The sequence below is a fragment of the Arvicanthis niloticus genome, chromosome 30, assembly GCF_011762505.2.
Source record: "Arvicanthis niloticus isolate mArvNil1 chromosome 30, mArvNil1.pat.X, whole genome shotgun sequence".
NCBI classification, from domain to species: domain Eukaryota; kingdom Metazoa; phylum Chordata; class Mammalia; order Rodentia; family Muridae; genus Arvicanthis; species Arvicanthis niloticus.
The window spans coordinates 22,387,883-22,415,602 of NC_133438.1; the positions used below are offsets into that span (position 1 = coordinate 22,387,883).

At 37.5% G+C, this 27,720-nt stretch overlaps 1 protein-coding gene across 8 annotated transcripts in view; it reads left to right on the top strand.

The window, feature by feature from the left end:
* Window positions 1–27,720, top strand: part of Ahi1 (Abelson helper integration site 1) — a 128,703-nt gene that overhangs the window by 33,595 nt on the left and 67,388 nt on the right. For 6 of the 8 annotated variants that reach the window (XR_013108290.1, XR_013108292.1, XR_013108291.1 and 3 more), the window contains exons 16-18: window positions 9,002–9,201; window positions 15,284–15,310; window positions 24,533–24,653. Coding sequence is in view for 5 of the 8 variants with exons in the window: in XM_076928087.1 (XP_076784202.1) it covers window positions 9,002–9,201; window positions 15,284–15,310; window positions 24,533–24,653 (348 nt within the window). In the remaining 3 variants the exon portion in view is untranslated. The remainder of the gene's footprint in view (window positions 1–9,001; window positions 9,202–15,283; window positions 15,311–24,532; window positions 24,654–27,720) is intronic. The other 2 variants (XM_076928089.1, XM_076928090.1) reach the window with 1 other exon arrangement.

Here is a 27,720-nt window from a genome sequence, read left to right on the forward strand (position 1 = left end):
GCCTATCATTCTAAAAATAATGATGATAAAATTTGGATCTACTTTTTAGTAATTAAGATGCATTCTGAGAATAATTTTGGTTCATGTTTCTAAAATATTTATTTTTTATTCTGAAATTAGTATTTTTCTTTTCTAATTGTTCAATCTTTCTCAAAAACAATATTTTATAACCTTCATATATTAGTTGTACAAAAACTATTAGTTTCCTTGCTTTAGTTAATTATGACATAACATGATTATTTTTGCAAGCTAGGGTAATATACATGCATGGTATTTATACATGTAGGCATACAATTGTATGTGTGATAGTAATGAAGCCATAAACAAGTTCTTAATGAAATAGCAGTTACATTTGTTAAGTCACTACATGTTGGCTTATGTGATGCTCTGACAGATGTGATTAGACAGTTGAGCTATCATAACCCTGAAGGTTTTGTTCATGGTACAGAATATAGTACACATTTTCCAATGAATTATCTTAAAGAACACAGAAAAAAAGGTTTATCTTAATGATCTTTATAGAGAAGAAATTATTTCTGCAACTTACACTCGAATTTATGAAATGCTGTTGCTAGTGATAGAATTGCCAGGCAGGGAGTACCAGTTCCATTCACTCGCAACTGTTGGCAGGGATGCTGCTACCCTGTTCCGAGAGGGCTGAGTGAGATCCTCAGGTCAGCCAGGACCCAATCCTGTCTCACTGTAACAAGTTTCCTGAAACAGTTACTTGCCCCGTTCCAGTTTTTCCATAGACAAGGAGAATTACAGCCCATTGCTGTCCAATTGGAGCTGTTCTCCAGGACAAGAGAGCAGTTATTGCCTCAGACTCTTAGGAGATTTCACAACATTTTCATTCAGTTTATAATTTGCTTTCTTTTAGACTTTTGAAATTTTCACTGCAAAGATTAGTTAAGTTCCGCTCTGTCTTTTGTCCTTAAGTAGCTTCCCATTGCTAGCAGGGACCCTTGGCCCAGAAACAGCAAGTGGCTTTAGCTGGCCAGTAGCATGGAGCTCAGGCTCCCATTGTGCTCACTTCAGGGACCTTGGCTAATGTCCCCTGCCCTTCTGACCCTCCATTATCTCATCTTTGAAAGACACTTTAGGAATAGTGCCTGCCCTACCAGAGAGCTCCAAGGGCCAAGACAGTGGCTGTGAAGGAGCCTTGTAAAGGGATATGCGGGCGCCCGAGTAGAAGATCCACGATTAACAGTTTATAAAGCTCCTCTACAGTAGCCAGTCACACTCCAGACCCACAGGCACTCGTCTGTGGAGCTGAGAAGATGACGTTTCCCCTTTACTCCATTACTCAGCCTTTGCCACACCAGGCCAACTGCACTGCGGCATTTAATACATAAGGTCAACTCATCTTCGAGCCATGAGGTCTTAGATGCAGGAGGATGGATTTCTGTGAGCATTTCAGAAATGATATGTGAAGAACAGAACATGAAATTACTTATTTTATGCAACACATTTAAAGCATTTTTGATACAATGCCTATACCTTGCCCAAAAAAAAGTTTTTTAAAGCTCAAAATGTTTCAACATATTTTCCAGACTCTGTTGCCTATTTTTAAAAAAAGGGGAAGCTTAGGAAGAAGTAGAATAACTTGAAGACATCTAAGATCTGGGACAACTCTTAATGACATAGGTACAAAACAAATGAGAGTTACCTCAGTCTGAGTGCTGTACTCATTGAATATAGGCCATAGTCAGTAGTTCAAATCGTCACTAAGTTTTTATTAAAAATTTAATGTTTAATGAACTTATTACAGGTTTGCCCTATATTTTACTTTTTAAACATAGCTCAAACTATGTTTTCTGAGAATGAAGTTCACATGTGGTTTTACTGAGTTTTAATGGTATAAAGTTCAAAAGAAACAGCTAAGTTACTTTTAAAATAGCTTCTGAAATATTCAAGGAAAAAGAAGCAAGTTCTTTTTTTGTAAGTTAAATCAGCTACAAATGAGACCACAGTGGTAGCTAAATGTATCAGTCTTCTTTCGGTTCCAGCAGAATCTGTGAGAGTCAGCAAGCGTCTCTCCTGCTGAGTATATATTCGGCTTGTGGTCTTTGAGTCCTTCATTCTACTGAATTTTTGCCTTTTTTTTTTTTTGTAAGAAGTGTAATTTTTACTTTCAGAAGGCAGTTTTATTTGCCTGATTTTGAAAGGGTTAATCATCTAGTAATACAAAGTTTACTCACAGTATACCACAAACACAGTATACCACAAGCAGTGTGCATGGACGTTCCCACAACAAGGTTCTGCTCAGAGAAACGGTTTCTGCTGGATTAACTATGAAGCCAAACTGTAGCAATAAATGCTTTGTTATTAAACAATAGTTGTATATGTCTCTAGGATATTATTGTGTATTTAAGAATAATTATAGTACCCATTTAACACTGTATTAAATACTATAAATATATATTTAAAATTTAAAAATTTTCACTATGGTTTTATGACAAATTTTCACAATTTTATAGGATCTAGGAGTTGCATCACTGTAGACTGTTTTTTTGTTTGGTTTGGTTGTTGTTAGTTTTGTTTGTGTTTTGCTTTGTTTTGTTTATTTGAGACAGAGTTTCTCTTTGTGGCCCTGGCTATCTTGGAACTCACTCCATAGATCAGGCTGACCTCGAACTCAGGGATCCAATCTGCCTCTGTCTAAGATTAAGGCATGTACAACCACTACCACCCAGCCAAAATTTATACTCATATTTGCCTTCTAAATTAATTAGCATATGACCTGCTATATTAGGTTTTGAATGGTAAAGCTTTTCTCTATAGTATCAGTTTCTCTGAAATATGTAATTTCTATAGTATTTTTATATTTTGTAGGAAGCAAAAATGTAGGCTTTTTCATTTGTTTATTACCAGCACCTAGCCTAAATGCTGACATACATGACTATGTATGCAGTATGTTAAGTAGGGTCAAGTCGGCTTGGCAACTTAATACTGCTAACACTGGGTAAGGAGCCTGAGTTCTCACTAGGTGGCAGTGTCCCTTTCTGTGGCAGTACAGACCTTTCGAAGCACCTGTTGTGCACCAGGCTCACTTGAGCCATATACCCAGGGGTCGGACTCAGTTTACCTGCTCACTGCAGGCCCTTCATGCTGTTTACAGAGGTGATTACAGTACCAGAAAACCTTTAGTCAAACTAAATAGCTGTTTCTACAATGACAACATTTTAGAACTAGAATTTAGTGATCTGGAAAGATATATTGAGAAATAGATCAGTGATCTCCTTTGTCACCTTGGTAATAGCTTTATTTTTCACACTGTGGCATGCTCTCCCATAGTTCAGGGACTTACATATCTTTATACTCATAAAATTTTGTTATAGCTGAGCGTGGAGTCACATGCATTAAATCCCAATATTTGGAAGGTAGAAACAGGAGAGTCATGACTTCTGGGTCATCCTTGGGTACATAGAGCTTCCAAGGCTAGCATGTGCTAAAAGAGACCCCCATCTCTCAAGTTGCTAGTTGCCTATAGTGTCTATAAAGTACTATGTTTAGCATAGGTCATGTGCAGTACATGTTTGCATTAAGAATTAAAATTCTTACAGAATAGTGTTATTTCTTAAGTTTTATAAAAATATAAAATGGCATCATTAGTAAATTTGGGATTATTGAGAATAGTGGCAGTCATAGCTAACATCAAGTGCTTTCTTATAGAATACTTCCAAAATACTTGAGAAAAATCCCATTATTGTCACTATTAATACATGACGAAACTGAGGCACCACAGAGTGAAATAACTCTCCTAAGGTCACAGAGATGTGGGTAAAGCTACCATTTGGCTTTAGGCTGTCTGACTTATGTCTTCACAGGATAATACCTAGGTGATATAAATTTAATACCCACAGCGTATGTATCATTTAATGTTTTCCATGAATGATTAAAAGTTCAATTTGGATATTATAATTCTCATCTTTTCATGAAATTACACCATAACAAGTAGTACTGATTGTAGGATAGAGTTTTAAATATTTATTTTTACCCTAGTATAAGAAATTACAAATTAAAGCTACCATGACGAAGGCCTGATGAAACTGCTTTCCTGTATCCTGAAGTACTTACTGTTTCCCACATAATGGATTCTTGGCTTTCAAATCCCAGACCATTAAGTGACTAAGGAGATGGGAAGATTTTCATGTACATAATGGCCTTGAGTCCCTCCCTAGGGCCTTTGTATGCTTACATGTGTGCTTTCTAAAGCACAGCGAAAAGGAACGATAGAGCCCAAAGCAGACAGCAGCATGGCAGGAACATGTGCAGAGGGACTGGACCTTTGACAAACACTGTCACTCTGTTTAACCCTCAACACATCGTTTCCAATTTTATATGCATCTGCTTTCTAATCTGTGAAATAAAAATTATGCTTATTATACCTCCATATTTTTTGTAATGATAAACTGAAACCATAAAGCATAAAGATGTGGCGCCTGGGTATTAATAGAGTTAGGAGCCAGGCTGCAGCAGGGAATGCTAGTGGTTTTTCTGTAGCAATGCATGTCACACACTTTCAGCTGAACAGTGTCATGTGGATAGGAAGGCAGCAGTAAGAGAACAGCACTTCCAGTGAGGATTTGCAGACAGCCTGTGGGGATACCAGAACATTTTGGTGTCTGTAACTGCTTTCAAGCAAATGCAGTTGCCATCTGCAGGTTCTTGTTGCCTTGTCCATTCCTCTGCTGTTCACTTAGCTCCCTGTAGTAACTGGTTCCGCTCCAAGAGTCAGAACTCTAAAAGGAGTGTTTGTACTTCCAAGCCTGCTATAATGCATGCATGTAAGGATTTCTCAAAAAGAGATAAAAGGGTATGGATAAGAATATTAAAATTGTGAGCTTTAAACATAGCAGGTTAGATCAGACCTAAGTCTTAAACATACAAATTACATTGGTACAAAGAGCAATGATACAATGCAGAAATCGGACTGTCTAATTGCAACATGTTCTCTAACCAGAACCTAAAAGTAACTTGGTAACCTCCAGATGGTTACACGCGTACAGCTTGAAGGATAATCCAAAAGTCATCTATCACCAACTATTTTACAATGAGAAAAGCCTATGTCTTAAGCACATGTACTGATGGGGGGTTGGGGAGACTGAAGAACTTATAGACAGCAGTTTCTGTTTCGGGTGTGGTCTAGTATACTTTGTGAATATGTCTGCAGACTGTAAAGATCCTCCTCACGGAGCTAGAGGCACTGACAGTATAGTAGGATGCTGATTTGACTGCTTGAAGTCCACATTTTTATATAAGTGTGAACATGGCACCATAGAAACAAATACCATAGTTTGTAGTTTTGTTATTTTACTCCTTTTAGAATATTTTAATTTACAAGTATAATTCACAACACATTGTAAAATATATCTTAATACTTTGAAACATACTTAATAACTTAAAAACATAGTCACTGCCTTTTTCTGTTTTTACCAGTTAAAAATTCTTTGAAAGAAAAAAACATAATGCATACTTAATGAATTGTAATACTTTAAAAATACAGTTTAATCCAAACTATAAGAGAAAAAGTAGTTAAGTCCTGTTAACTTGCTACTGATGCCAGTACATGTGTTCCTTGGCTGCCCTGCGGCTGCTCATTCGCTCAGTGAGATGAAATTGTAGTTCACAAATTAAAAGCTCAGAAGATCTGGGAAGTTAGCATGCCAGACTGCTCTTATGTGCAGCATTATGTGCAGCAAAGAAACAGCTAAAGGTTGGTAGCACAGTTTTCAACATGAAGAATACAGAAATCATGTAACACATTTTTCAGTTGACTTCTCAGCCCTGAAACCCACTCACTGTAGAGGCAGACCTTCCCAATCCCACACATGGAGCACTTTTCCTGAGTTGTTTTCTACAGCTCTACACTTGCTTATTTTATAAAGCTGTCTTTGAATAATTGAGGGTGAAGTAAATATTCTTGTTACTCTGGAAATAAGTCCAAATTAAATACAAGAATGTCAATGTCAAATGCACACATACCAAATAAAATAAAACAAACAACAACAAAAACCAACCCTATAGGGAGTGGCTTATGTTTTAGCATCTATCAACAGCTCATCGTTTTAACCGCCTACTGTTGCTCCATTGAAGAGATTTGCCAGTGTATCTGTTGTCTGTTGATGGATATCTAGCTTAGGACATTACAAATAAAGTTGCTGAGTCTTCATGTGCAAGTTTTTGTCTCTAGAGATGCTTTCATTTCCCTCATATAAACTCAAAAATGAAAGGTCGGGATCATATTGCTAACGTATTTTCTTAAGCCAAGTTAGACATGGTAGTATACCTGTAATCTTACTACTTAAGAGACTGAGGGAGGAAGATAGTAAGTTGGAAGCTAGCCTACACTCTACAGGGACTGTCTCACAGAAAAACAAAAGGAGCCTTTCCCCTCAAGTGTTCAAGCTTCTTCATATCCTTGGCAAATCTGAGATAGCAAGACTTTTTTTGTTTTAGCCATTCTGACAGACAGACTTGCTGCTTTTCCCTTGCTCTGATTCACTCATCCCTTTCTGACTGGTGATGCTTTCTTAGGCACCTGTCCACCATCTTTAGAGCTTCTTTAGAACCTGTTTAAAATTGGACTGTATTTTTGGCTTCTTGTTGTTGTTGTTGTTGTTGTTGTTGTTGTTGAAGTTGGCTTCTTTTCTTTGTTTTGATGTGAGAGTTCTACATGCAGATGCTTCCAGGAATATGAGTGACAGATACTCCTCCCAGTGTTTGTCCTATCTTCTAATTACTTTAACAGTTTGCAGAACATTAAATTTTTGAAGTACAAATTATCAGTTTGCTCTGTCCTGGATTTTAGTTTTGTATCTAAGAAACTTTTGCTTACTCCATGCTCCCAGAATTGTTTGCCTATGTTTCATTCCGGAACTTTCAGAGCTCAATGTTTTATATTGGCACCTCACCACAGGGCGTGAAGTACGGATCAGAGTTCATCTGGATGTCCAACCGTCCCGACACCATTTAATGAAATATGTGTTCTTCATGGTTATCTTATTCCTTGTCTGTATATGTACTGGGTTCTCTGTTCTGTTGGTCTCTTTAACATTATGCAGACATCTAACTGTTTAGCCATCCAGTTAATTTTTGTATATTCCTTTCATGGTAACCTAACTGAAGTTAGTTCCTAGTTCTAGTGGCTTATGAGGTTTTTTTCTGCTTGTTTGTTTGTTTTTATTTCCTTCAGGTATTTTTACAGAGATACGGGGCTAGTTCTTTGGAGTCACTGCCACCTTAAGCTTCATTCCCTAGATGCCTCAGTTTTTTCTCCTGCCTTAGCATGACATAGAAAATATCTTACAAAGAAGTCTTCCTTTTTTTCCTTTTCTATATTTTGTTCATTATTTGGTGATTTTCGACCAAGAAAGGAAATCTGGTTCCTTTTATTATATTTTTATCCAGAAATATGAAAAGTCATTGCCTGTCATATGCTTTTTCATTTATATCATTGTGGGTCTTCGTTTGTTTAAATAAAGATCTAAATGTTTCTATAACAAAATGGATCGTATTTTTTTTTCTTAAACATGTTGGTAATTCTTGACCTTTTCTGACTCACTTAGCCCTATAATGGATAGATAGCCTATGAAATATAACAAATCTGTTTTTCTGAAAAAAACATCTCACTTCATGTTTCTGTTTGTAAGAGTATACAGAATTTGAAGGCTAGTTCATTGACTCCAGTTTTCATTTTCTTCTTTTTGTGTCATTTTTAGAAAGCCCTCCATTTCAATATTGTATAATTAAGAACACAGTTTTTAAATAATAACTTTATGTATTTTTCCCCTTTGGATTAATTTTTTCAGATTCCTTTATCCAGTCAAGTAAGAGAATGTATTTGAGCATTTTTTTTTAATATTTTTAATTATTTATTTATTTTCTCTATTTGAGTACACTACACTATAGCTGTCTTCAGACACACCAGAAGAGGGCATCGGATCCCATCACAGATGGTTGTGAGACATCATGTGGTTGCTGGGAATTGAACTCAGGACCTGTGGAAGAGCAGTCGGTGCTCTTAACCACTGAGCCATCTCTCCAGCCCACATTTAAGCATCTTATGCCTAATAAAGAGCAGTGAAGATGCTGCTCTCAGCACTGGTTACCACCATTGTCAAAATCAACACCATTTAAGCCTGTGTGTCTGTATAGGTATTTAATCCAAAACAAATATTATGTTAAGAAACAAAGCTGACTATGAAAAGTACTTTTCATACAACATCTACAACACAGAAAGACAAAATATTGTAAATATTTAGTGACAGAGAAAAGTGTTTTAAAATTATGATGGGGAAAGGCTCCTTTTGTTTTTCTGTGAGACAGTCCCTGTAGAGTGTAGGCTAGCTTCCAACTTACTATCTTCCTCCCTCAGTCTCTTAAGTAGTAAGATTACAGGTATACTACCATGTCTAACTTGGCTTAAAAAAATACGTTGGCAATATGATCCTGACCTTTCATTTTTATGAATTTATATGAGGGAAATGAAAGCAAGCAAATGTTATAAAACATTTAACATGGTAGTTATAGAAGCGTGTATTTAATTTGTATTTAAATTAAGAAATTTTTAAATTATACTTACATTTTAGTGTTTTATATGGAATAGATATATGTATATAATTTGAAGAGATAGAAATATACAAATAGGCTTAGGTACATGGGTTTGTAAGTGATTATTTTTGTCCTTTTGTATCATTATTGAGCATTTGAAATGTTATCCGTATGTATATAAATGTGTATTAGGCTTAAATCTCAGTTTACATTGCCATCAAAGCTCTATTATAAAATAGCTTGGTGAGGAACTATCAATTTTCTGCGATTTCATATCACCTCTGGTTTTCCATCTTGCCAGTCATGTTTTCTTCTTGTTACTTAGTAATGGAAATGTACTGTTGCGTTTCTGACTGTTTATTCTTATCATTTCATGCCTTTAGAATTTGATTATCTTTTTGCTGTGATTATTTGAACTAATTTTAAATTCTTTTTTTCTTTTTAGTAGCCCAGCAGGAAGCTGAAATGTTGAAACGCTATAGTGGGACACTCCCGTTGCCTGGGATACATCAGAGTGAGGATGCTTTATGCACCTGTCCTAAACTGCCCCAACAGGGCTCTTTTCAGATTGATGAATTTGTCAACACCGAAAATAATTCATCAAGAAAGATTCAACTTGTGAAACAGAGACTCGAAACTGTCACAGTATGTTTATTTTATTTATTTAAATTTTTTGGTAGTTAAAAACTTAAAACCATTATGCAATAACGATTAACATAAGGAAGTTACTTAATTTCTTAAAACAACTTTTTCTTTTATAGTTCTTTCCAAGTACTAGTTTTGAAGCCATTATTCACAGCATACAAGCTAAATTTTTACTAATGTATCATGCTATTAGGACTTACACTTTAAAGACCAGTTCAAGACCTAATAATGAAGTGTTCTGAACCAAGTAATCCTACCTAACAATTGTCACATGAACAGGATGAGAAACCATATTCCCATCGTCAAGGGCAGGCTGCCTGCAGGTATAGCTGACACTCATCTAGAGTCTTGTTCTCACTGCCAGCATTTCCAGAGACTGCTACTTAAAAAAATCAGGTCTTGAAAGTCTTTCTCAAAGCATAAGTCTGAGTGTTTCTTGAGCTTCTGTGTGCATCAGAGTCACCTAGCCAACTTTCTCATGTCACTGACTGCCAGGCTCTGTTCCTACAGATTTTGATTCCATATATCTGGCTTACTCTGTGAGTTTTCATTTCTGGCGTGTTTCCAGATGCTGGTCAGGGCACTCTGTTTAGGACAGCTATGCTGGCTTAGTCTATAGCACATAGGATGTCACACACTGGTCATGGCACTCTGTTTAGGACAGCTATGCTGGCTTAGTCTATAGCACATAGGATGTCACACACTGGTCATGGCACTCTGTTTAGGACAGCTATGCTGGCTTAGTCTATAGCACATAGGATGTCACACACTGGTCACGGCACTCTGTTTAGGACAGCTAGCCTGGCTCAGTCCCTAGCACATAGAATGTCACGCATTGGCATTTTATTCCTGCATTCATACCATCAGCTTCTTGAGGGAAGTTCTGATCTTTTTTAGCATATTTATACCCTGGACCTGCTTGCCTGATTTTTCACAATTCAACAGAAGTGGACAATCAAGGGAAAATTTGAATTCCTAAATTTCTCTTCTATAGAGAATCTGTTTATTAATTTGTTTCTGTCCATTCTTTTCTATATTCCATTTTAAAGGATAAATCAATACCCTAATTTTCCTTCCAGTTTCCCCATTTTGACATTTTCCATTACTCTTTACCTTCCTATTCTCTGATTGGTATTACACTATTGCCACCAAGTATTAATAATGTAGTAATGGCTTCTGCCTGGCAATACCCTGTCCTCTACACGTGTGTGCTTCCTTTGTAGGAAGTGCTGGCCAACCACAAGTGATAAACCATCACACACACACACACACACACTGTATAAACTGCTCGCATTGACTCTTTTATTGTAGCAGGTATACAACATTGACACTAGAGTAGCTGGTATCCGTGTTTTATAAACAACGCAGCGATTTATGTTCAAAAGACAGGTTTCATGATTTTCAAGATTATGATGTCTGTTGGAGTATTGTTCCTCACATTTTATGGCAACCTTCTTTAAAGTCCATTGATATATATGTACACATTTTAGAAAGTTTCTACAATAGTACACTTATTTATGGCTTTTTAAAAAGACCTTAGCATTAGTTATCCCTCCCCATATTGCCTCCTCCACCTTCCCCTCCCGCTCCCCACCCCACATAACTCCCCTTTTATGATTTCTCCTTTATCCCTTTAACTCCATATTCTATTTCCTCAAAAGATCTCCCCAGTCCATTATTGTCTACCTAACCTCTGCTGGTATTCTAAATAGAACTCAGATATAGACCTGCATAAAACCTGCTGGACAAACCAAAATCAGAAATAAAACGAATTGCCATTCATGGAGAAACGATAACCTCATTTAAAGCAAGAGCGCCATTAAATGTTGTGAATTACAGGACTCAGTGGCTGAAGTGCTTACTGCACACTCATGAGGATGTAAGCTCAGTTCTTCAACATGCACAGGAAGGCTGGCATATGGTCTGTGTCTATAATCCCAGCACTGAGTAAGTAGAGGCCACAGGATCCCTAGAGATCACTGACCATCTGGCTTAGCCAATCAATGAACTCCAGGTTCAGTGAAGACCCTGTCTCAAAAAATAAGATGGAGAGTCATAGAGGCAGAAATCTGCTGTTGACCTCTGAACTCCAGGTGTATACACAGGTGTACGCATCTGTCTGCAGATGTGCCTATGCCACACACACACACTCACGCACGCACTCATACGCACATATGTACTCAGGTATGCATGCACACACTTATGCACACACACATGATTACGTGCAATAACAAGAAAAGGGCAATACAGGCAAAGCATATTAGAAACAATAATTTTGATTGTTTTGTGAAATAGAATATGAGGATTTTTATTAATGAAATCAAAAGGTAGTCTGAGAATTTTATTTAAAAAGAAAGACTTCCTAAGTTAAAAATAAAAAACCAATCAAAGACAAATGTTAAAACTCTGCATTGCAAATGGTAATATGGAAAGTTGATACTTAAACTCTCCCATTAATAAGATGGAGAACTGACTCATCAGCTTAAGAATGCATGTGCAGTGAGAATGCATGGTAAGTAGCTCTAGGCCGAGAACTTAGGCACAGGCATAGGCACGTGGGTTCTAACCTCTGCCTGCCTGTGACTCTCCAGTACATTAAGGAAGCCTAATTTTGCTCATTTCTAAAAGTGAGGACTCACGAGATCCTAAATATCAACTTCTCCTAGGGTCTCTGAGATAAAAATGGTAGCTGTCTGCTGAGAAATAGTTCAGCTACCTCAGCCTTCTCCAGGTGAGCCAGGAAAATTAGAGATGATAATGAGGACAGTCTTATCTTACCAGATATTTAAATATATCACAAAGCTGAAATAATATAGATAATGTAATGCAAGTTCATAAAACTAGATATATCTGAAGGGAAAAATAAGAACTATAATATTAGGAAATGTAGATATAAAATTAGCTGGGAAATGTACGCATTAGGTCACACATGCAAATAAAATTTCGCTGACCAGAGTGTGTGGTTAGTAACTATGGAGATGGACATAAAGTTCAAAAAAAGGCCACTCATCTTCTCCTCAAATAGTAATAAATTTTAAATTTCTAATAAATATAAATGTATATATGTGTGTTTATAATGTGATATGCCTACATACATGCAGCAAATACCAACATGCAAAAATGTCAGCACAAGCTGTATTAAAGAAACGGTCTCATTAACTTGTAATAAAGAAAAACGGTTACCATTAAAGAAAAATAATAAAACCTCAGAAAAAATGGGTAAAAGAAATGAACTTGTAACTTAGGATTTCTTTCTTACCGCTAAGTGCCGAAGAAGCTAGGTGTCCCCTGGAAGACAGGGAGGGGCTATGTTCCTGTCTGCCCTTAGCATACGTCAGTAGACGCTCTTAGTTTCAAAAAGAGATGTGAGTGCGGGCTCAGAAGCTTAACCATTGCAAACGTGTGTCTTCTCTGACCGTGGTGTTGAGACGGCCTTTGCCTGGGGCTCCTCAGCCTTGCTCAGAGGTCGTCGCTGTTCTCCTCAGTCTACGCTGAGCCTGGCAGTGCTCCCTGCTCCTCCCTGACACAAACCTTGACTGCCAGGACTGACCCCGCAGCCCTGGTCCTCCGTATGCCTCCCTGCCCACCTTTTCTGCCTCAGAAGCTGCGCTAGGGTATGAAGCATGCTCCTCCCTGGGGTTAGATTTAGTTGCAAAGGAGAGGTTGGTGTATTTTGTTTTTTTTTTTTTTTAATTTTACTCAATTAAAATGAAGACTATATGACTTTGTATTTGTTTCAGTGTTTTAATTCTTATACATTTTAGTGTTTTTAATATAAGCAATCAGATGTGTTCTACATTTTAAAAGGAATTGTAATAAATATGTTGCTTTTTAAAATTTAGAAAAAAATGCATCTGCAGTGGAAGAAGACAAAGGACTCCTGTCCAGTATTCCACGTAACAAGTTTTTCTGTAGACACAAGAGCTACTGTGTCCTGAGCACTGACCCTTGCCTCCACTCTGTCCTCAGGTGACAGTCGACACCCCAGAACACAGAGCTTTTATAACTTGTCTTTTGATACTACTTTATGTCTTTAGATAAATGAAAATAAAACAAAATTAAATGTAAAAGAAAAATAATGTCAAAAGGTATTTTTAAGAAATTAAATCAAAGACAGAAGAAATAAATTAATAATTTTTATGAAAGAGAATTTATATCTCCTTACTTATTCAGCTTTTAATGTATTTTCATTTTAAAATAGAGAATATATATGCCTTGGATTGATATAAAAGTTGTCTTTGGAAATAAATCTTTGTCCACTGTCTGTGGTTTAAAAACAAAACAAAAAATACATTATTATGCCTGTGTAAAGAGATTTTACTAAACTTTTTTCATGTTATGCATGATGTATTTTTTATCAGTCAGATATAGGAACAAAATATTTTTATCTCACCTTTTGTTACAATATCTTTTCCCTTGTTTCTTGTAATTATATAATTAGAAACCCATTTTATTTATGAGGTCCTCTAGTTATAGAAGATAAAGCACTCAGCATAGCCTTTTGTTGCTGAACCAGGAATATTTTCTAATAGAATTCATGTTCAAGGTGTGGTTTGTATATATTTAACTTACATAATAAATTAATCTCATCAGGCACTTTATGGGTGTTTATTCATTAGGAAAGGACATAAATGTAGGTGATAATCTGGTCCTTAGAGCATTGTCATCCAGTCATAATATAAATCATTGTGCCATGGTCTGCAGACCTGACGACTGGTCCCTCAGTAAATCCTACCAAGGACACAACTTCTCAATTTTTAGATTCAGAGATTTGCCCTCATGACTATATTCACAGTTGCTTAGAATCTTGGGTACCTGTCAGGAATAAACAGTCCAACAAGTAGTTGATCTATAAAACTGAATCTATGAGAAAAGGTCTTCTGATGACAGGAGACCCTATCTCTTCAGCAGCTGGACCACTCAAGATTGCCCCAGTTTTCACGTTAACCTGAGCCCAGCTTAGTTGTCACAGGGTGCTTGCCAGCTAGAACCAGAGACGCAAGAATAGAATGACTTTAAGAATTATTTATGTCCATTTTCAGAAAAGTTAATGTTTTCCATTGCATAAGCAACTCATCTTATAGAGATTAATGACAAACAATGTTTCATTGTTAATAATTCTCATTATAATGTATTTCTGGCACTTTTGTGCCTGTTTTAATGCTTTAGGACAATAGAGTATTAGTACCCTCGCTTTCCAGAGAGGAGCTTGAAGCCTATAGACAAGAGGTAGAATCCAAGAGATTGCGAGGGTTGGATCTGAGATCCAGCCTGGCTAGCAGGGTTCCCGGCTCTCCTTTTGGAGACTGAGTTACCATCTCCATTAAACAGTGCCTACTCTTCAATTTTTGCAAGAAAACCCCAGTGCTCTTCGTTTACTCTTGTTTGCTTGTTCACTTGTTTGCTTGTTCTAGACTTGAGGTTGATTATTGGTTTTTTTAGTATGATGATAAATACTAGTTAATTCTAACCACAGTTAAATATTTTTGTTGTCTCCATAATAAGAAATTTTCAACTTGCCCATTATTCATTGATTTCTACTACTCTTCTTTTTAAAAGTGATCACTGTGGCCTTATCCCATGATAAGGGCTTATATGTGGCTTATATCCCATGATATAAGCAGTTTGTTTCTGCTTATCTATGGTATTTATGAGATTTTTGTTAGATACAAATTGCTAATGTTTCCACATTATAGGTATTGATGCCAGTCATAGTAACAACTTTTTACTCTAGCCAATTGAGAGTTTATCTTTTTGGGCCTATTTCTGTTGTAGGACAGGATTTTGATATTTATGGCAGGCTTATTGAGGAGACAAATCTCCCTTGAGGCAACCAGAACTGTGCCCTCGGCAGTTTGGGAATTGGCAAGCTGGTCTTACTACAAAATGGAATTAAGTCTCTTGAATTTATCCTATTTGCAGCTCAATGGAAACAATGCAGACTAGCAATACAGGGTGACAAGGAAACTCTCAAATGCTAGTTTGGGTCATTAGAAGATTGACATCTGAATGTTTGAGAAACCGCAATACTTTTTTTAAAGAAAATTATGAATACTTGTTTATTGTACTGTATTTCTTTTAGGAGGTGATACGATCCTGTGCTGCAAAAGTAAGTAGTTATTACCAGGAAGACAACTTAAAATTAAGTTCTATTGTGATATACGAAAAAATTGGATTGCACCATTATGGAGGTGACAGCTCCTATAAACGTTGCCTGAGGTGTGCTTTTCTTGTTGAGCTTCCCTTTGCCAGAATTTTAACACCGGGCCCCAGAATAAAGTCCTAGCAATAGGGGTGTAATTTCAGTGCCGGTCCAGCGCACAACAGGCATCCCCTTTTTACAAGCAGCCTATCTTTACATATGCTAGCTACTTTAAGCATTAAGGAGTCACAGTGCAGTTCCTTACATCCTTCCCTCCTCTTCTGACATTTTATCATTTACCAAATAAAATTATATGTCGTATAGTAAAAGATGAGACATCCAGAAGAGAAAGCATTAGGATGGTTGGAAGACGCCTTCATACAGCGTCACTACAGAGAAAGAAAACATTTTGTTGAGTAGGCATCTGCAGCTGTATGCGGAACCGTGGAGTGAGACAGGCATGCCAGAAAGTACCAGGCTTACCCCAGCACTGAGCTACTCGGTATCATTAGGACCGATCACATTTTACCTAATTATCACAAGTCAACCGGATATTGATTATAGACAAGGGGAAGGAAGATGGGGAGGGGACAAGAGAACGAGCTGTGTTCTGACTCGGCTGCAGATGTTCAGGAAGCTTGTTCCTGATAGCAGTGACTGTTGTAGTGATTATAGCTCCAAGATTACCAAATCCTTCCAAGTGTGCAATATATATAAGGCTGATAGCAGTTTTCTCACTAGTTCTGACCTCTCTTTCTCCCACTCTTTCCCCTCTCCTTCTCCCCATCCCTAATGGTGCAGTATCCTTCTCTACTGATGCTGTTTAAATGTCAGTTGAGTCAGCTACTCTGTATACATTTAACCAGTCATTAGAGACAATGCCCTATTCACCTGAAAGCTCCCTGAGGGAAGTGGGCAGGTGGCACCTTTCATCTTTGTATCCCCAGCACTTAACACATGTAGAATGAACCCTCATCGAAACTATAATTACATATTTGAAAATTAAAATTAGGATAGATTAACATTATTAATGTCTTTTTATACTATTTTAAATAGCTTTTCATTGAGATATAATTCATATACCATAATGCCCTTTTTAAAATTTATTCTCTTATACAGTGCATCCTGATGGCAGTTTCCCCTCCCTCCACTCCTCTCAGCCCTTCAGCACATCAACCGTCCCTCCTCCTCAATTTCCCTTCAGCAAAGAGTTGGCCTCCCAGGGATATCAAGCAACACAAAAGCAAGATAGCTCGGTGAATGAAGGCACAGCTACAGAAGCCAGAGTTTGGTCCACAGGACACTTGTAAAGAACTAACTCTTAACAGGCTGTCCTCGGGCCTTCACATGCACACTGTGACACACACATGCCTACATACATCATACACGATAAGACAAAAACAATGCATAATAATAAATCTCAAAATAAAGTGGATAGTTCACTGTTTTTAATTATATTTAGCATTATGCAAGTTTCCCACATAGAAAACCAGTGTCTGTTAACAGCCCTTGCTAATTTATACACATAACATGTGTCCATACAGACTCACTGTAACTGTTCATGTGTTTTCCATAGATTTTTTTTTTGCATGTGGAAATTTTATTTAAATGGAGTCATACAATATGCTATCTTTGGGTTTAGGAATTGAGAGTTTTCATTTTATTTTTATACAGGCGTTCATTGTGTAATCTAGGCTGCCCTCATGTTCCCTGAGTAGCCTGGGTTGGCCTCAAACTCATTGTGATCCTCATATCCCAGTCTCCCGTGTGCGTGGATCATAGGCATGAGCCACCACATGTAGCTTTAGTATGTGGCCTGTCAGGACTGGCATCTTTCTGTAAGCGTCTCACGATTGCCAGTGGAGACTGCATCCGTGGACTCCTTAGTCAAATGCGCCTGTGTTGCAGTTTCCTACCTGTTCACCAGCTTACCAGCATTTCTACCCCTTAGCTTCGAGACTAACATTGTTATGACCATGTGTCGGTACAAACAGTATTGGTGTAACTATTGTTGTTATTCTCTGGGATTTTTGTGTTAGTGGGAAATTTTTTGGATCACATAGTAACTATTTTTAATACTTTGAGGAACTCTCAAACTCATTTCCAAAATGGATAAATCACTTTAGAACCCGACAAGAAAGGTGTGAGGGTTCTAGTCTCTCCTTGTCTGCTGTCTCCTTGTCCATCTTTTTTGTATCATATACAAAGTCACATCGACTATCCCTATGTCTTATAGATTTACTCCTTTATTTTCTTCCTGGGGTTCTTATAGTTTTGGAGGTTTTAGCTATGCAGTGATTTTTTGAGTTAATTTTTTTTAATATAACATGATGTGAGAGCTCAGTTGCAACTGGCTGCCCAGTGGTCCAGGCACTTGTGCTCCTGCCCCATGGCTGGTCTCTTGTTCACCTTGTCACTAGTCATTGACCCGTCAGCAAAGCGTACTCGTATAGCCTCTCATACACTCCTCCTGAATAGTAAGGTTTTGATAAGTGCTTGACAAAAATAAGGGTCTTTTTCTTTTCAAAATCTCAACCTGATGATTACATTTTTGAAGATTCAGATTGTCTTTTGAGATCTTTATAGAAATATTTTAGTGGCTACCAGTATTTTTCAAAATGTTTGGGATGGGATAGAGCATTCACAAGAGCATGCTATTACATGGGAAGGCATCCTGGATGAAGGAATTGCAGATAATAGCTGATAGAGAGCAAAGTAAGCTTGTAGGGTGGAGAATGAGTAGAGCAGGAGAGGCTGCTTTGCAGAGGAGGATCATGGGATATTTCCCAGAGAAACATTTCATAAAGACCCAAAGCAGTAAACTAGGAATAAGGCTGTTCAAGAATCAGAAACATTATTTAACTTAACTGGGTAGTGATGGTCAAAGGCAAGTAAGGTTTCAGGACAGTACTAGGAAGGTGTCAAGGAGTGATTGTGCATGCTTTTTAAAGGATTTTGTCAGCACAACAGGGAGTTAGTATGTTGTCATAGAGAAACAATCCAGGTTGAATAGGAGACTTGACTTTTACTCCAGTAAGGTCTTCCAAGCACAATGATCGGCAGACAGGTCCACTGGTCCTAGAAGAAATGCTGGGAAGACCCATATGGATGAAGTTGCGAGTGGTAAACAGATTGAAGACACTGGTCAGTTTGTTGATTTTGCATATATTTTGGAAATGGGCCTTTGGATATATCCAGTGTGGTTGAAGAAATGAGGAGCTCTTCCGGGTTTGGGCTTTCGGCAGCAGTGCAGCTGCTACTCCTGGTTTCTCATGGGATGAGGGATGCTAGGATGGAGGGAGCAGGTGTGAGAAGTAGATTTGGGGGCACGAAGAAACTGAAGTAGACAGTGGCTGTGTGAGCCTTGCGTTCAGGGCCAGAGTGCTTTTTAAAAGAGTTATAAAACTGGATAGGGCTCCAGTGGAGACAGCAGAGCTGAGGTGGTGCCCGAGAAGGCAAGGCAAGGGGGTTTTACAGAAGAGCATTTCAAAAAGAGGAGTCATTTCCTGGCATGTGCTGTGGGGAGAACTAGTAAAGAGAGAACAGAGCTGACCTTTGTATTTGACAAGATAATGGCCTCATGTTACTCTCCTTACATGGGTACAAAACTCATGAGGAGTGAGGTGAGAGTGGAACAGGAAAGAGCAGTTTACAGTGAGTGTTGTGCTGGGGACTAACGTGGTGGGAGCATTTGATGGACATTAGAGTATCTGTGTTTGCTGCTCTGAATGGGTCATTAATTCTGGCTGTCCACTTCCAGCACTAGATCATCAGTTAGTTCAAAAGAGTCTTCTCACCTCTCTCCCCTTCCTTTACTAACCTATAAATCATAGCAACATAAGCATTGAGTTTTTTATAATATTGTTTTCACTTCTGGGTCTTGCATATCTGTCTCTTCACATCCCTGTGTAAGCTTCTTGAAGCCAGGCAACCTCACCTTTTCAAACTTAGTATCAACTCTTGGCTTATATTAATAAAAATTAAAATACAGTTAAGTTTAATTTAATTTTTCTGTTCCATATGTGATGAGATTGGGCATGTTAAGAGTGATGTGGCCATAGATTGGCTAGTACAACAATATGGAAGAAAGTTAAAAGTGCTGGAGAGGAAACTGAGTCAGTAAAATGCCTGCCATCAAAGGCTGATGGCACGCTTTACATGAGATGCACACCACTTACAAAGTGCTAGCCGTGCGCGAGGCAGAGGCAGCCAGGGCACTGGAGCTCACTGCTTCAGGAGGAAACTCCTGTGCAGACCAGCTGAGGGAGATGCCTGATGCGGACCTTTGGCCTCCATCATACGCATAAACTGTTGCATATGCATGTATACTCACCCACATGTACATGCACACAATCACACACACAGAGTGCTATAAAGTAGTGATGTATATTTTAGTCAGAATTACCTTGAAATGCACTGCTTACCAAAACCATCTTTTAAAAATATTTAAATAATAGAATATTCGGTGACTATAACTTTTTAAATTTTTATTATATGTGCATATATGTATGTATAATGTACCCATATATATTTACATATATATGTGGAGCTTGATAATACACACAAGATGTAGAGGCAATAAGGATCAGGAATTGAAAGCTAGCTTCACCTGAGTAACAATTTCAAGGCCTGGACTCTATCAGAACCTGTCTAAAAACATTTAAAAATAATGTGTGTGTATATAAGTATTTGTATATATTCATTATTAAGAAGACAAGAATGATTTGAGCAGAATAGTATTTCAAGAATTGATTTCAGTTATTTGCAAAGGTTTTAAAATCATTTTTAAAATACAATTTCTTCCTGACTTGGGAAACTAAATAAGAACCAATTAATCCTTGTTGATCTGAAGATATGTGGAAGGCTGGCTTGGGTGGGAGACCTACTATGGTAATTGGTAGGCCCCATGTACAGGTCAGGAGCAGTCTGGGCTGAGTCAAGCATTATGGCCTGGTCCCTGTGCTTCCTCGGGAAAGACTGAGTCACCTCTGTACTTAATGATCAGGAGACAGATGCTTGTAGATTTAAGAAACAGGGACTTAGAGAGCACACGAGGTGATGGCATAAACAGTCCTGCCCAGAGCACCCTGGGAGGTGAGGTGGTCCTGCCCAGAGCACCCTGAGAGGTGAGGTGGTCCTGCCAGAGCACCCTGGGAGGTGAGGTGGTCCTGCCCAGAGCACCCTGGGAGGTGAGGTGGTCCTGCCCAGAGCACCCTGGGAGGTGAGGTGGTCCTGCCCAAAGCACCCTGGGAGGTGAGGTGGCCCTGCCCAGAGCACCCTGGGAGGTGAGGTGGATCCAAGGGAGGAGGATGCAGGTACATCCAGTGAAAAACACTGTCAAGAATGGCAGGTGCCAAGAATGGCAGGAAAAAAATAGGGGAAAGGTGGTGGGGGTGCTGTGTGGCAGCAGGGCCTGAGCAATGGGCTGGACTCAGCTGTTCATGGAGACAAGCTCTGGTGAAAAGAGCTGAGGTGTGGCATTGTTCTTAAAAGAGCTTATCTTTCAGTGAAGCTTAAGGGAGTTCCTAAGGTGGAGGGAGAGCTATTTTTGGTTTACTGATATTTTGTACTAAGTAGAGGGGTCTGTGTAGAGAGTTCTACATAGAATTTGGAAGCGCCTTCGTGACTCCTGTGAGAACATGAAGTGTCCAATTGAGTGGAACCACCTCTTGTGGCACTGACAGAGAAGAGGATAGAGGGTGTTCAGAGATTGGATTGGGCCAACATAAAGGGTCCCCTATGAAGAAGGACAGACTGCCAAGACAGACTGGAGATGTAGGCTTAGAGAAGGCCAGGAGGTACACCTGGAGGCAGATTGCTGGAGTATCGCTTTGAGCCAGACTAATTTTAATTTTGAACTTCATGTAGGAGAATCACATCAGAAATCTATGAACCACAGATCCTTAGTATCTGCTATAAGCTCAAACAGTCCTGATTAAATACTTAAAAAAAAAAAAAGAAAAGCTTTTCTATAACTGCTTCGCATTTGAATTCTTGATGTAATAAGGTATCGAATGGTTGAGAGTTTTCAGAGGAAGGACCCCTGACCCTTTCCTATTGTAAAACCTTGCTGGACGTCACTACTGCTGTTTCTCACCTCTTGTCCTGCCTTACATGGAAAACATCTGAGGCCTTTGATCAAATCCTATAAGCTACTCATTCTCCACATTTCACTCTCCAAACCAGAGCAGCATAGGCACTCACTCTCAGACTGAGTGACCTGATGGAGAAAAATGACAGCTGTCTGGGAAAGTCAAGAGTTTGAACTTTTCAACAGGAATCACCGAAAGTTGAAAAGTCATAAACTTGTAGTTCTGGTGAGAGCACAATCTGATCTGCAATCGGCTGCCATGATTAGACTTGTAAATATGAATGAGAGTGAGTGTGATCTCTTCCCCAGAGGTTTTTCATTTTAATTACTAAAAGAGAAATTAATTATTAGCTTGTTTAATCTTTCACATTCAGTTTTATGTTCGGGGCAGTAAGAGTTTTAACAAGAAAATCAACCCAGTCCTGGGAAATTAGTGCTTGTATTTCAGCATGATGCTGCTTAGAGCCAGAAAGAACAGGAAAAGCAGTTTTGTAACTAACTTGGCAGAAGTTCTTGGTAATTTTTTTTCTTTCTCCTTATTATAAATTTCATTCAAATTTCTGTGCTTTTAGGTTTCTCCAGTATGGAAGTATTAAACTGACCTTAGCAAGCTGTGGTTTTTTGCATGAAGCAAGCAGAAAAACGTGTTGTGAAAAGAGGGTAGATTGGTAGAGGCAGACTGTCTTAGCCAACCGTTCTGTTGTTGTAAAGTTATTAGGCAATCCTTTTCCACAGCATATATTTCAAAAAAACACGTTGCTCCACTCTATTTAATGGTTATTATTATTTTTCTTCCTCTAAATGAAATTCTAAATATATGTCAGATCATTTTGAAAATCTTTTGACTTCTAATTTCCAATCCCTACTAATAATAACTGTTATGTCAAATTGTAAAAGGTTTGTTACCTACTGTACTGTTGCTACTCCTGACCTCATCAACATTTGAATAGTATCCAAAAAAGATGTCGGGAAAGATCAGAGTCATAACAGTTGCTTAGGGAAAACATGGAATTATTGTTGTTCTCCCTACACACAACATTAACTTATTTTAAGAAGAGTATTGAGTCTTAGGTTCGAGAAGAGGCATTTAAGCACCCTATTGTAACTGTCTGCTATTTGTTTTTGTTTTAGCATAGATAAAGCTTTAAAGAGGAAGATATGAAAGATGGGTATACCCATAGTCATGGCATAGATAAAGGCATAGAATCGTGTAATTACATCCCTAGTATACACCTGTTCATTTACATCACACTTTAAATACACAGTTTAACATGTTTGAAAATAATTTTCAAGAATACAGAAGCAAAACTGACAAAGGCTGTAACAAGAGGGTAATTAAATAGCCAAGTGATAAATGTGTCTTTTATATTACAATTTCTGCTAAGAGCAGGGAATTACTTCCTGCATCATCTCTATTAGGTTTGCCTGATTTTCTGATAGATCATGCTAATACCTAATACTACATTGGTATCACACTTTATAGTTTATTTTTGCAAACAGAAGTATTTGTGTAATTTTATAATACAGACAAAAATCCTGTCACTGAACAATAGCACCAGCACTATTTACTGTCTTCACTACGTCGTCCAGTTCTTGATAGTTAGCATGTAAATAGAATATCATCTTTATTGACACATTCTTGATAAAGCATAGACAGGACTTTCATTGAGATTCCCAGTTATAGATAAATAATGAGGCTCAACGGTTTTCTTTGTTATTTTAGTAACATATAGTTATATTAATTTTGGCCAGAGCTTAATAATGGATCCTGAGAATTTTTCAGGTTTGGTAATAAGTTAACACTGATGTGGTTTTAACTCCTTCTAATTATTTTGAACAATTTTTTTTTGGCTGGGAATATAGCTGTGGGGTAGGCACTTGCCTAGCATGTATAAAGTCCAGATTGGATTCCCATAATTATACCCACAAAAAGGTATGGGGTTTTTTTTTTTGTTTTGTTTTATGAGATAGCATAATAATTGGTATTTTAGAACTGTATTACTGTATGGTCTTAAATACCTTTTCTCCAAATCTGCTAAAGCTCTTTGCTCCAAGAAAAGAAGTGAAACTAAGATACATAATCATCATTTGAAAACAGAAGCATTTATAAATTTGTAACAAATGAGGCAGATGAAGAGCATGTAACTACAGCACCACACTATCCTGTACAGAACACATAAGTCTTAAACATTAATGTACTGGGATGCCTAGGGAAGTTCTGCGTGGTTTTGATTATTTAAAGCAAACTAAACAAAAGAAAATAAAAAGAACAGTATTTTCATATACTAATATTTATAATGTGTTATCTTTTCATTTTGTTAATTGAAGGACTATTTTCAGTGAATTTTTAAAATCAGGCTATGTCAATCTGTAAGAATAAAAAAGGTCATATTTTATGATTCTTAAAAGAAGAAAAAGATTGAATGAATTTTTCATAATAAACAAAACTAGTTTTTTCCTGAAATTAATTCTAATTTCTAAGATAAATTTACTAATAAACTTTTTAACTGTTTTAGTGAACATGTGAACATCTAATGAAAATGTACCTATTATATATTTTACTTCTTGGAACTGTTATGCTTTTAAGTAGTCATTCTGTGTTTAGTCTTTAAGAAAAGGATTTTTTATGCCATGGAAACTTTGTCATGGCAAGTGAGATTGTCATGTGTGAGTTACATCTATCATCATAATACATGAGCAGCACAGGTCTTTTCATCTCTATATTGCCTCTGCTGCTGTCTTACTAAGATACAAGGGAGATGCGGGTAGGAGAGATTGACTTTCTTAATGGAAAGCAATCAAGGAATCACTTATATATCTACATTTCTTGGAATCTTAAGACCTCTGTTTTTTAATTCATTACATAGTATTAATTCCAAAAATAAGTATTTAGAAAGGTAAACTACTTTGAAAGCCATTGTATCTTTAATTAAAAAAAACTGGTCCTGTCTTCCAACTGTAAAATGTAACCACCTAAATCCCTGTCATTCCCCTTGCCATGTCCAGGTTTGGATAGTCAGCAAATAGTTCTCATCTGGTTCTTGTGTTAGTAACTCAGGAAGTCTGAGGTGCTTTCTGATTTGTCTTTTCTATTACAGGTCAACAAAAATCTCTCAATGACTTCGCCACCACCAGGCCCCGCAAAGAAGCCAAGGGTGAAACAGTCGTTCGTGCTGACCACTGATGAGATTATACATCAGTTTGGACTCCCTCAGACGGGTGAGCAGCTTTCTTGCACTGAAAATCCTTTTAAGCGTGTAATGCTGATTGTATGAGTGTGCTTATCTCTATTCAGAATAACACACACAGCGATCTGCTGCTGGGCTTTCACTCCTCACCAAGTCTGTCCTACAGTTCTTCTTTCCTTACATCATAGAAATGGTATGCAAGTTCAGATCTGGTGACTTTAACATTCATTACCTTGAATTTATATCCCGTTAAAGAGGTCATTTAAAACTTGAAAACCAGAAGACTTAAACAGTACAATATGAAATAATGAGGTTTTTCAGTTGAATAAAGGAACTATGGCTTATGGGTAATTTTATTTTTAACTGTTTTTAAATTTTATAAAAACCCAAAACAGTATGCCTTTTGTGGGTAAAAGAGGCTACAACCTGAAGTGATATCTCAGCCCTTCAAGTTATCAAGTTAAGAGAAAATACAAAAAGTTTACTTTAAAAACCTATATTAATCACTGAATTGAAATGAATTGTGTACAGTTGCAAATTTTAGACTAATATTTTAAATGTGCTTGAACAAGGTTTTCAAAGGATATTAAAGTTAAAATTTCTATAAGAAATGATAATCTTTGTATTGAAAGATGACCTTTCCTGTCCTTTCACTACTTTTTACAGTAGTCTACATACTACCAAATTAAATTAAGAACTGAAAAAAAATCACAAAATACTCATCTCTGATGAAGAGACTATTACAAAGAGGTTTAGCTTGAAAAGATCGACACAGTTTACTTTGAAATGTGGGGATTGTATCACTTTTCTGCTATGAAAGGATTTGGGATTCATCATTATAGAAGTTATGTTAATCTTTGTATAAATTATATATCTTCGTGAGGAGATGCTTGGATTTAGAAATCTTGTATACACTCTTGTAAGAGTAAGGTATTGTATAAATTTGGCATTTACATTATAAGCATGCTTGTGTGCAAAATTTGAAACTACTTGGAGTTGTCATTTTAAATCACAATAGTAACGATATTGTCCCGCGTATTAGAGGCTTTACATTTCTAAGGCTGCTGATGTGCAGCGGAGTTTCTGACACCAACAGCAGTACACATGTGCCGTGTGTGCCCAGCAGACTTAGTCGTTCTAGATGCTAGAGGTTAGCTTCCGTGACTAGACAAGAAGGGATTTTGTCTGCCCATCACGCCTTACCACTTTTCTGCCGAGTTTCTGGGAAGAAACTTTTTATTTGTCTCAAAGGCATAGAAGTTAAAAGTCTAGTTTCATTATTATATTTTCTTAAATCAATTCGAGAAGAAACGTCTGTCAGCCAATAAGATAAATACTATAGAACACGTTCATAATACAGGCAATGTGGCTGCACCTGATTCTGCTTTGGTCAGTAATGTGCTGACTTTATTTTAGACCAGGTCCTTCATACAAAGGTCACATATATATTATACGTGTGTGTGTGTGTGTGTGTGTGTGTGTGTGTGTGTGTGTGTAAATAAAAATGTAATTAGTTGTAAATTGACCACTAATTGTTTGTCGTGAAAAAGTTAGTGTTTGTGAAAGAAGTCGTCATCCACAGCCAGATGACCTGTTCCCCTGCTCACAGGTGGCTGGAGCAATTTCTTCAACCTTTAATTTTTTTCAACCCTGCAGAAAATTGAGGCATTTGGTTTCTATCTGAAAATTCTGTGATTCTAGAGTCTATCTAGGAAGAGATGGGGAGGAGCTTTGATGAATAGGATCAAAATTTATTGTAGACTGTTCTTAAAGGATTAATTAAAATATTTTAGAAAAATTATAGTATTTGTCTCATGTTCAAATAAGCTTTAAATATGTATAAGCAAGTGTTCTTAATTATATACAAATCTGTTAGGATATGAAATATAGGAAAACCAAAACAAACAATGTACATATAATATTTTAAAATATAAATCTTGGGGGTTGGAAAGATGGCTTAGTATTTGAGACTGAATAGTGCTCGTGCAAAGAGCATAAGGTCAGTTTCTAACACCCAGAGAGGCAGCTACAACCCCAGTAATGCCAGCTCCCAGGGATCCAGCTCCCTGTTCTGGACTGCATAGGTTCCTGTACTCAGAAGTACATATTCCCACATATAGACACAAGTCACACATGCTTTAAAGTGAAGTAAGTCTTAAAATATGTTTTTATACACACATATGTATACATATTTTACACACATTGAATAGGAAGCCTTAATTCAAAACCCACATAAAATGTGCAGGCCCTGTAATGTTTAGTATAGGGAAAAGCTATTTGTCCAGAGCTATAATGGACGGGCCCACTTGGAGTCATGCAGAGAGACTTTCCATTGTAGACTACATATAAGTGTATTTACATGCTAAGAGTTTGTACTCTGAAGTAAGTCCATGTTAATCTTAATCTAGTCAAAACAAGTTCTAGAAAATTGGGGCTGCTAGAAAAATAAGCATTTCTTTCTTAAGTGGTTTATAATTCTCAAAGTTTGGAAATGCTTCTTTACTCTAAAATTGTTGTAAGTGATTTGTTTGTTGTGACTTCTAAAAGACATGTAGTATTACAGTCCCTGCCTTCAGAAAGCATAAGTTCAGCCTGGGAGACAGTGGGACTGTAGAAAATTAAGCCGGTGTGGTGAATCTGAAAGTGCAGATTGAAAGACTGTCCACCAAAAGCAGTAGCCCAGAGTAGTTAAGAGGCTCCTCAGACTGCAGCTGCAGGTAGACCCCTGCCTCCTTTCCTGCCTCCCTCCGCCGAGCATCTCTCTGTCCCAGCAGCCCACCCACCTCTTAGATGCTGGCAGACTCACTGTACTTAGCCTAGGAACTCACTTTGAGTTAGCTGTGTAGAGTAGAATTACCCAAGGTCTGAGTATGAAACGAATCCTATATTTTATGAGATAAAATATGTTTTAAAATTACATTACTGACATCTGTGTGAGAGAAAAACTGAAGAGGGAAAGCGTTCCTGGGAATACTTCATTTAGGTATTATTCTCTGAGCTATTACTCCATGTCCCTGATCATGAAACAGTTAATAAACTGACTTTTTAAAAATTAAAACTATATTTTTAAATGGAATTCTAATTTAAACATTTGAGGT